Genomic DNA, 10,577 nt, shown 5'->3' with positions numbered 1-10,577 from the left:
CTTCGCTGCCTGCCCGGGGCGGGTGGCGGCACGTTTCAGTATGTTCTCAAGGTCTTCAATCACACATAGGAAAATATCATCATACATGATTGCCTCTAGGGCATATCTTCAACAGTACACACGGGAAAAAGAACTTCCCAATCGGACGAAACAAAAACGCGGTCAAGCACGCTACGCACCGGAGCTAACTGCTTGTTAGTCCATGTAAATCTAGCACCGGTCCATAGTCACCCTAGTCCACTGCAGAGCGGATGCAGCAATGGCGTTATTGAACATAGTCACCTTAGGCCAATCAATATTCCGGTTGTTTTTATCCGCCCCCGAGCGGATTAGGTTAAAGTCACCCCAAGTACAATGGGGATGTTGGCAGCTTACCTGGTCCCAACCAAGGCTTGGATTTCGTTCAAAAACTCCGCCGATCGCGAGTGATCAGCAGGGCCGTAAACACTTACAATTACCCAAGAAGCTAAGGAAATACGGTATTTAATAATAGCGGCGATAAAGAAAGAATCCTTGTCCCAGCTTACAACATCACATACATCACGATTACAACCCAAAAGAAGACCGCCCGAATGGCCGTTGGAGGGAACCCAACCCCACAAGAAACGTTGTAGGGGATCGAAAGCCGTGAGGTCTCTAAAGGTGAAATCCGCTTTGATCGTCTCTTGAAGCACCACAATATCTATATGCTCACGACCTATGTATTCTCTAAGCTGGGTACGCCTGCCCGAGTGGCTGCACCCCTTAATGTTCCAGAAGAGGTAGCGCATTAGATAATCCGGTTGCGTAGGCGCACCCCTCTGGAGGTCATCGGTTTAGCCACTCTTTTCCTAGCCGGGGCACAGCTGGTGGAGGGGGCCGCGTCCGCCTCCCTGGCTTCGGCCACTCCACCTGACGAGAGCAAAATCATGGCCTCAGGCACAGCCCCAACTGTGTCCTGAGCTAGGTTAGGGGCCGCAGAGACCTCCCTGGCCTTTGTTGCGGCCGCCGCTTCGGCCAGAGCAGCCTGAGCGTCCTCGCGCGCACGAATCATGGAAATAATTTCACCACCCACCGCACCTAGCTCAAAGCCACTATCGTCGAGGATCGAAGCTAACTGGATATCGGAGAAAGCGTTTAGAATTTTATAGGAGTGGGGGGAGGGGGGGTTACCTGCAATCTCAAGATTCTTGTCGGCGATCCGGAGCTGGGCACTTTCCAGAGAGGAGAGCTCGCCCAACGCCGCCTTAGACCTGGCACTTGGGGCCCGCTGCACCACCGGTATCGCCTTGGAGCGCTTGGCCTTGGTCGCCGTCCCCACCGAGCCGAGCGCGGCCTGCAGATCGCCCGCTGGTGATGGCGCCACCGGAGACGGCAGGGAGAGCACCGCTGGGTTGGCCGACGTTTCCGGTGATGCATGTTCAGTAGAAGGAGACGTTTCCGCCGACTACGAGACGCTCAGTCTCTCGGAGGTGCTCGTATGGGTAGAATGTACTTGTGTCTGTTCATAGGGATGAATGTATGCGCGTACCTGTAAACGTTTACGACGTACTATGTTAAAAAAAGGTTTACCGTTGCTATTTGATTCGACATCTCAAAGTTAGAGGATCTCAGTCCGTCTCTCCTTGCTCCTTTGAGGCGTTGACGCCCCGTGGGTCTTGTTGGTTGAGGCCTTTCGTTGACGCCAAAAATAAAGGTGACAAGGCGGTCGGCCTCGTGGACGTAAAGTTAGATTACTGAAACTTTGGGAGCCCCAGATGATACGTCTCGATACACTGGAACTCTATTACTTTGCTGACATGCATGGACACTTGTAAGTAAATAAATAAGGCACTCGTGCACCTAAAGCTCGAGCTAATTGACTACTAGCCCAGTACCCATCAAAGATAGCGACACGCGTATATTGGCCGCCACAGTTGACAATTTCACCTACTACTCCTGAAGCATACATTGGCTGGCTGAAGTTTGAAATTTGAACCCCTCTTTCGACGTTCAAGTAGCTACGGTTTCAGCCTCATTTTCGAAAAGAGAAGAAAAAAAAATCTATTTACTGCTCACACAAGAGAGGAGCAAGAGGCATGGTGTCCCGGCTGGACAAGCCATCGCAGTGGCGCCCTCGACGAGACAAGATGTTGATGGTGCAGGTGTAGGGCGGGGGTGTGATTGCCGGTGTCGAAGACAAACAGGGTTTAGACTTTAGAGGGATGGTCGGAGCAACGAGGGGGACGGCTCGAACATGGCGGGGCGGCGAGGCCGGCGGGAGGAAGAAGATGAACACTAGCATGCATCGTTCTTGGGGGGAGAAATTGATTGATTTGGAAAAAGAGAATCATTTTTTTTAGAAAAGGAGGATGCACTCCCGGTCTCTGTATCTGAACGGTGCATACGGCCAAAAGATGAAACTCATGGGCATTAGCACCCATGGTTTATTGATATAGGAGAAGCATCCCTTGTGAGAAACCAGAAATTCGTCCCCGACGTGGCTCGAACCCTGGTTGCTGGAGATGCCACTGCGCTCCCTTGCCACTAGGCTACAGCCTAGTTCTCGCATACGGCCAAAAGGAGAATCAGTTAACTGATGTTTAGGTGATCCCTTATTTTACCAAGTCTCTGCTCTCAAGTACAGTAACCAACAGACCTCCCTCAACCTTAAGATAGATAATGGTCAGTAGAAGCAGAGACACTCACACCACTCGCGCCACTGCATGCTCCGTTGGTCATGACTCTGCGTGTTAGGTGATTGTCGAAAAACAGACATGTGTTGCTTTTTTTAAGGGTACATGCGGGTTAGCTGAGAGACATTGTTCTTGTTATGTTAGCTCTATGAGTATCATTTTAATTGCTTTAATAAAAGCCCATGACAACATACCGGCGTTCTACTAATTTGTAACTAAATATAAGAAAGGTAATCATGCACTTAAAAGTTTGAGCAAATTAAATAGCCCCGTACACACATCAAAGATGGCGACACATATTGGCCGGCACAGTCGATAATTCACCTACTCTACTCCTGAAGCATATACTATATAGTTGGTGGCTTGCCGCAGTTTGAAATTTCAACACCTCTTTCAACCCTCAAGTAGCAAGATGCAAGCCTTAAAAGTCGCCCAAAGTCCCAACATTATTTTACGAGCTTTGCAAATCCTCGCGCAACTAAATTATTTTTTTCCGGTCAGTCGATTTCTGCTAGAGAAAGGAGACAACCCGAGAGAGATGGGCGAAAGATGAGTGAAGCCAAGGCGAGACGGGGATGATGTGGCTCCTGCCAAGAGCGCGACGGAGGCAAGTCGAAGGTTTAACAAATTTGGGTGTGAGGCCTTTTCGTAGCGGCTACCGCTCATATTTGACGGAGTCCGAGTCGAAGAGGGGGACGAGAGGTAGCGGCTAGCTAGGGGAGGAAGGAGATGAACATTTTTTATTTTTTTTATTTTTGCGGAAAGGAAGGAGATGAACATTGGCCAGGAGAGGAAGTGCAGCTGTTGGCTCGGACGGAATCGGTTGAAATCTATTCGAGATAAAAAAACCCGGCAGAAACCTGAAAAACGTTCTCAGTCGCCTGCTACATAAGCGACCCCTTATTTTGCTCATGCAAGTCTGGTCTGGATTAACTAACAACCTCCCTCAACCTCTAAGACAGATAATGGTCGGTAGAAGTAGAGACGCTCACACCACTGGCGCCAGTGTGTGCTCCGTTGGTCACGACTTGGCAGGCCTCGGTCTTCTCCTTTTTGGATTTGGATTTTGATGGCACTTTCTCCGTTTCCCACTTGTCCTCCTCCTTGGCGGTATCCTTCACGTCGTCTTCCTCGGCGGTCTTTGATTCCTTGTCTTCCTCGGCCGCTTTTCTTTCCTTGAGCTGGTCGATCAGGCGAGTGAGGCAGGCGTCGGCGTCGCGCGCGCTGCGCTTGGACGGCATCAGGCACTCGGCCACGTCCGCCGGCGTCATCTTCACGTCGCCCAGCAGCTCCTCCACGGCCCCGAACAGCGGGTGCGCCTCCACTTCCAGGTAGTTATTCGCCAGGGTCTTGAACGCCTCGAAGCCGCAGTAGGACATCTCGATGTGCATGTCCATGCGCCCGCGCCGGATGAGCGCCGGGTCCAGCTTGTCCAGGTGGTTGGTGGTGAAGACGATGATGCGCTCGCCGCTGTGCGCCGACCACAGCCCGTCGATGAAGTTGAGCAGGCCGGAGAGCGTCAGGATGTTGTGCCTCTTGCCGCGCGACTTGTCGTAGCCTGCCTCGGCGGCGTCGTCGAGCGCGGGCAGCGGCGGCAGCATGGTGGCGCGGCTGCCGGTGAGGTCGAGGGAGCAGTCGATGTCCTCGATGACGATGATGGACTTGCCGGTGGTCTCGATGAAGAGCTTGCGCAGGTCGCTGTTGCTCTCCAGGGTGGTGAGCTCGATGTCGTAGATGTCGTACTTGAGGTAGTTGGCCATGGCCGCGATCATGGTGGACTTGCCCGTCCCCGGCGGGCCGTGGAGGAGGTAGCCGCGCTTCCAGGCCTTGCCGATCCGGCGGTAGTAGTCCCTGCTGTTGCTGAAGTCGTCGAGGTCGTCCTTTATCATCTGCTTCTTGGCCGGGTCCATGGCCAGGGTGTCGAAGGTGGTTGGGTGGTCGAAGTCGATGTAGCTCCACACCTCGTCCCTCGTAGAGCTGATCAGTCGCCATTAGAAGCTAGAATCAGTGATCTTCTGAACATAAACCAGAGTAGGTAATTTCTTTCTAGCAAGATGAAAGGAGAAATGCTTCACCAGACTACGTAATTTCTAGCAAAACAAAACAACAAAAAAGTTTCACATTTCAGTAGATCGATCGTTCAGAATACAGATGCTCGTTTGCTTTCAGATTATCAGAATAGAAATGAGGAAAATTAAGATGAAGCTAATTGCAGAGGTAATTGATTCATTGATTGATTACGTACTGGTAGCTGAGCTCCTTCTTGTTGGAGTAGAGCCTGCGGGGCCGGTTGCCGAACATGACCTCCTGCCCGGCGCGGCGGACGTGCGGCAGATACTCGTCGACGACGAGCCGCCGGTGCCGCTCGTGGAACGTGAGGCGGCAGCACCGCCCCGACGCCCGCCACGTCGTCTTCTCCTCCGCCACCGCCGACCACGATATGGTGGCGCCCTTGAAGTCGTCCGTCACCACCTGCCCCTCCCGGAGGCTGAGCACGAAGGTGTGGCCCTCGACGGCGCCCTCCGCGCGCAGCTCCCGCGCGTCCCGCGAGCACACCGCGCTCAGGTACGCCAGCACCTCCGCGTACGCGTCGCTCGACTTCACCTTGCCCTGGTACGAGAAGGAGTAGTCCTCCGGTTTGGCCGCGATGTCGATGGTGACGAACGGGTCCAGGAACGGGAGCAGCCGCCGCAGGGGCCGCCGGAGGTACTGGTTGAAGTAGGTCCGGAACACCCCGATGCGGGCGCACGCCGCCAGCACCGCCGTCAGGTAGTACCACGCCGACGACCGGAAGTGGTCCAGCACTGCCCCCATCATCTGCATCTCTGCCTCTCTGCTGCGTTACTCTCTTCAGTCTTCAGTTCATGCCGCGCTTGGTCTCTCCCCGTCTTTTGCTATATACGTCTTGAAACGGAAGAAAGGGACGGATGGTAAGAATGGTGTGAGTGCAAAGAAATTTCTCGGAAATCCACCCCTGGCATCTTTTATTTCACATTCCAGTGACACAATCGTTCAAAGAGAATTTCAATCTGTCACTTCCACTTTTACCAAAAATTATAACCAGCGAATGCTCGTTCCGTGTATCCCGCTCGCGACTCAATCTGCGACACTAGTCGCCATGTGCTAATCTCAAAGCATCCAAACCGTGCACGAACCGGGCAGCGGTGCAAGGAGGCATGACTACATCTTTTCTCTCCTCTACTGTGTATCTCAGAATGATTCCTCCCAGAACCCAATGTCGCAATCAACGCCTCCGCCGCGAGCTATCTCTCTCGCGCCACCACCGCCATCTTTGTCGCAAGCTTCTCTAGGCCGTGCCCTCACCTCTGCCGTCACGATGGACACCACCACACCCATGACTTAGGACTAAGTAATCGTCACTGTCGCTGTTCCCTCCTCCATCCAACAACACATGACGTGATGGACTGACGGGTGTGTCGTGTCTCGTACTTCGACGATCCGGTGAGGCACATCACATCCATGTTGACAAGTCCATACATTTTTGGGCTGGCATTTTGACATGTAGAATGTGTTATGCATTTGACAAATTTTTTGTTTTTGCAATTCTTTCCCACCCCACTAGATGGCATCTTGTTCATAACACAAAACAAACTTTGTGCACATAACCCCCCCCCCCTCCGCGCGCGCACGCGTGTGTGTGCGCGTGCGTGTGTGTGTGTGCGCGCGTGTGTGTGTGTGTTTTGGTTGGTAACTTTGTACATGGCAATCGACCTTTTCAATGCTCTTTGTACATGTCGAACGTGTCGAGGAGGTGCTGGTTGAGATACGTCCAGAGCATTCTGATGGGGGCGCACGTCGCGACAATCGGCGTTAGGTAGAAGCATGCCAAGGAGTGGAAGTGGCCGAGCGCTCTCCCCATCGCGTGTGCCTTCGCGGTGCGTTCCTCTTCCTTTGTTTATACTGCGCTTGGTGTCTCAACGTCTTTTGTCATATACGGCGAAAAAGGAAGCGGTAGAGGGACATATGGTAATAATGGTGTGAGTGCAAATAATTTTCTCAGAAATCCACCCTGGCATCCTTTTATTCCACAAGTCTAGTGACACAATCATTCAAAAACAATTTCAACCATTGGCTCCTTTTTATAAAAAATTGTAATCAGCGAATGCTCGCTCCGTGTATCCCGCGCGCGACTCAGTCTAAGCCACTAGTTGCCAAGCGCTAACCTCAGAGCATCCAACCCCGTGCACGGACCACGCAACATTGCGAGGAGGCATGACCACATCCTTTCTATCCTCGTGTGTCTATCTCAGGACAGTTCCTCCCAGACCCCGACACCGCAAACTCCGCCTCCACCGCGAGTTCATCTCTCTCACGTGGCCACCGCCACCTCCGTCGCAAGCATACCTATGTTGCGCTCCCACCTCTGTCACCAAGCTAGACACCACTGCGTCGAGATAGTCCGCCAGGGCATAGGGCTGAGTTGTTGCGCCCCCACATCTGTCGGCAAGCTGGACACCACGGCGTCGAGAAAGTTCGCTAGGGCATAGGGCTGAGTCGTCGTCACGTTCTTTGTCTCCTCCTCCATCCAACAACACATGACATGGTGGGTGGCCTAGCATGTTGCACCACATGCTTCGACGCTCCAATGAGGCACCTGTGTGGTCGATGGCCTAATATATGACGTGTGTTCTTTCTCACCATTGTACAGACGGGGGGGAGATGGGGTCATCAATAAAGCAAGATATGGAAAGTTTATGTACGAGAAACACAAAATAAGTTTAGATAATGTTTACTTTAAAATTATCGATTGGTAAGTTTGCCAACTTGGCATAAATAGCATCGTTTATCCCTAGCTAGTAAAATTGGATTATTTTTTAGTGGCAACTTATTTACAAGCATAAGGATGATTCATAGAAAGAATGTTAGATATGATTCCCTACAAATTGTCTTAAATCAGAAATAAAATTATCCACCTTAAGGTACCAGGGATGAGTGAAACATGAAGTTTATCCTCGGGTTGTTTACATGTGCAACAATTTTGCTAATATGCGAGGATAACCTGCTAGCTCTCATGTCAGTGGGAAGAGTCTTTCTAAGGAGTTACCAAGGAAATGTTTGGACTCTGGGTGCCATGAGTTTCTGCTTCCATACCCGATTAGGAATATTCTTAACCTATGTGGAAACATGTCTTGGTTGATTGCTACGATTAGCCTCAACATCCTGCAATCAAAGCTTGTAAGTACTTTTATAGTTGCACTTGCCATTATGAGTGAGATCCCAGCACAAAATATCATTGCTTTCATCCTTGATGAAAAGAGTGTTAATAATAACAGAAGCAATGGGTTCATAAAAGTGTGGTAGATTAGATCATAATTCCACTCTTTTTGGTTAGGTATCCAAAGATCATTTACCTTTACCAGATAGATGAAGTTGGCATCCTGCAAGATAAGATGGTCATACATAGCAGTCTAGGCAGAACAGCAGGGTGAGCTCCAGATAGAAATGCCCCCCATTAATATGATAGAAGGAATGAACTTTTTAATTTAGGCAACATTTTAATAACTGAGGTCCAAAAACTAGATTTTTTGGGATATTACTTGTAGCAGTCCAAATAGAAGAATCCCAAAAATATTTAGAATTAATAATGAAATGAAGATTGGAAGAATGGGATTCAGTAGTCCTCCAAGGAGCAGCCAAAATTAGACCTTGGTTCATGGCTTGAAGATTTTTAGTACATATCCCACCTTCTTTGTTTGGAAATGGAGATATCCTTCGAGTCTCTCAAACAAAGAGTTTTTGAGCTATAGCTATCTCATTCTCTTATTCATGTCCACCAAAAGGTTCTAATGATAGCTATGAGTTTGGCAATACAAATTTTAGAGAACAAGATATTGGACATGTAATACACAACAATGGAAGAAAAGAACAATTTATGTATGACAAATATAAAGTAAGTTTAGAGAATGTTAACTTTAAAAGCATCGATTGGTAAGTTTGCATGATTGCATGTGGCAACTAGGCTCAAATAGCATGGTTAATCACTAGCTGGTAAAAATGCATTCATTTTCAATGGCAACTTATGCACAAGCTTTATGGTCAACACTGGTTGGCAAATTTGCATGATTGTGTAGTGCCAATTTGGGCACAAATAGCATGGTCACCCTTTTTGCAAAATGATTTTTTTATCACACACAACAATGGCAGTAACATCACATCCATGTTGACAAGTCCACACATTTTTGGGTCGACAATTTCACATGTAGAATATGTTATACATTTGACAATTTTTTTGTAATTCTTTCCCACCCCATTAGATAGAATCTTGTTCATAACGCATAACATACTTTGTGCATATACTGTGTGTGTGCGTGCGTGCATGCGTGTGCGTGTGTGTGTGTGTGTGTGCGCGCGCGTGTGTGTGTTTTGGTTGGTAACTTTGTACATGACAATCGACCTGTTCAATGCTCTTTGTACATGACGAACGTGTCGAGGAACATGAGGAGCCGCCGCACGGCCTGTCGGAGGTGCTGGTTGAGATACGTCTAGAGAACCACGATGGGGGTGCACGTCCCGACAACCGGCGTTAGGTAGAACCACGCCGAGTAACTCTGTACATGACAATCGACCTTTTCAACGTTCTTTGTACACGACAAACATGACAAGGAACATGAGGAGCCGCCGCATGGGCCGTCGGAGGTGTTGGTTGAGATACGTCCAGAGCACCCCGATGGCGGTGCACGTCTCTACAACTGGCGTTAGGTAGAACCACGCCGAGGAGCGGAAGTGGTCAAACACTCTCCCCATCATGTTTGCCTTCGCGGTGCGTTCCTCTTCCTTTGTTTCATACTACTCCTGGTGTCTCCACGTCTTTTGTCATATATGGCGAAAAAGGAAGCAATAGAGGGACATATGGTCCCTTAAGATGGGGTTGAGAGGGGTTGCGACTCGTCGTGCAGACACCAGCCAGCCGCCATAGGTCCAATAGTTTTCAAATTTGAAAGACCACTTAGGTATACATAGCTAACTATAGATGTAAATGAGAACACGGGTATGGTCCCTGAAGATGATAGGTAAGTTGAGCACTTAGTATTCGGTAAAATGGCACACCAATCAGAATTGAAAAGGCATAGATCCAAACATTGGTTCATAGGAGTAGAAGTGTGATGTCTATTGTCCCAAGCGTATGCAGGACCACTAAAGCCAATGTCCAAGAAACCACATTTTTCCTTTTTTGGTTAAATATAATGGGGATTTAAAGAATGGTTCACGGTTTCAAATCACCATGTTGGTTTAAATATAATGTCGTGTTTCCCATTCATCACCAACAGCCATCGGGTAGAGTGGCTCGTAGTAGTTTCAGTAGTGCCAATACTATTCCCGGCACTCTTTCCTTTTTTCGCTACTTTTAACTGGCGCGAAAAACAAAACACGCTTCACGGTTGAAGAGCGACAGCCGGCACCCCTCGCTTGCCCAGCGCACCCGTTTGGTCCGGCCCATGTACGAGCACTCTATCCGGTCCCAAGAGGCCGGATAAAACTCAACGCTAAAATCATCTGGGCCCAGGGAGGCATTAAGCTTCATATACTTGAGGGTCTGATTTATGTCCTACTTGTCTGGGATTGTGTAAGTGAATTCATCAGTATGCATAGGAGGTTGTGTACCTATGAAACGCCTGCCATCCCAAAAAATTGAGGAGGAAAAGATGTATTTGAAATAGTTTACAAAACTGTTAGCAAAATGTTGAGGCTTGAAGAGGATGACATCATACCCATCTTTAATGGACCATTTGTGCCTTGGAGTAATGCATGGTGATTTTTTTCATGTTTCTATACCCATCGATTGCCCATGGTTTCTTACCTATTTGTCTATAAAAATGAGTGGGCCTAGTAAGGTGTTGGGGAACGCAGTAATTTCAAAAAAATCCTATGCACACGCAAGATCATGGTGATGCATAGCAACGA

The 10,577-nt window shown here is 49.2% G+C and overlaps 1 protein-coding gene across 1 annotated transcript; it reads right to left on the bottom strand.

Annotated features, from left to right (window-relative positions):
- Window positions 1-3,466: 3,466 nt before the first annotated feature.
- LOC119269522 (AAA-ATPase At3g28540-like) lies at window positions 3,467-5,526 on the bottom strand. Its single transcript, XM_037551375.1, has 2 exons — window positions 4,900-5,526; window positions 3,467-4,631 (listed from the first exon to the last, which is right to left on the bottom strand). The coding sequence occupies exons 1-2, from the start codon at window positions 5,475-5,477 to the stop codon at window positions 3,608-3,610; spliced, it is 1,602 nt and encodes a 533-aa protein (XP_037407272.1). The 5' UTR covers window positions 5,478-5,526; the 3' UTR covers window positions 3,467-3,607.
- Between the last annotated feature and the right edge of the window lie 5,051 nt (window positions 5,527-10,577).

This window comes from Triticum dicoccoides, chromosome 3A (assembly GCF_002162155.2).
Source record: "Triticum dicoccoides isolate Atlit2015 ecotype Zavitan chromosome 3A, WEW_v2.0, whole genome shotgun sequence".
NCBI lineage: Eukaryota > Viridiplantae > Streptophyta > Magnoliopsida > Poales > Poaceae > Triticum > Triticum dicoccoides.
Note: the sequence above shows the minus strand (reverse complement) of the source record. Positions and strands in the feature narration are given on the sequence as shown.

Excerpts from the sequence above, each read along its gene's own strand:
- LOC119269522 (XM_037551375.1), bottom strand. The coding sequence starts at position 5,477 with ATGCAGATGATGGGGGCAGTGCTGGACCACTTCCGGTCGTCGGCGTGG. Across the intron at positions 4,632-4,899 it reads AAGAAGGAGCTCAGCTACCA|CTCTACGAGGGACGAGGTGT; the intron begins GTACGTAATCAA and ends GCGACTGATCAG.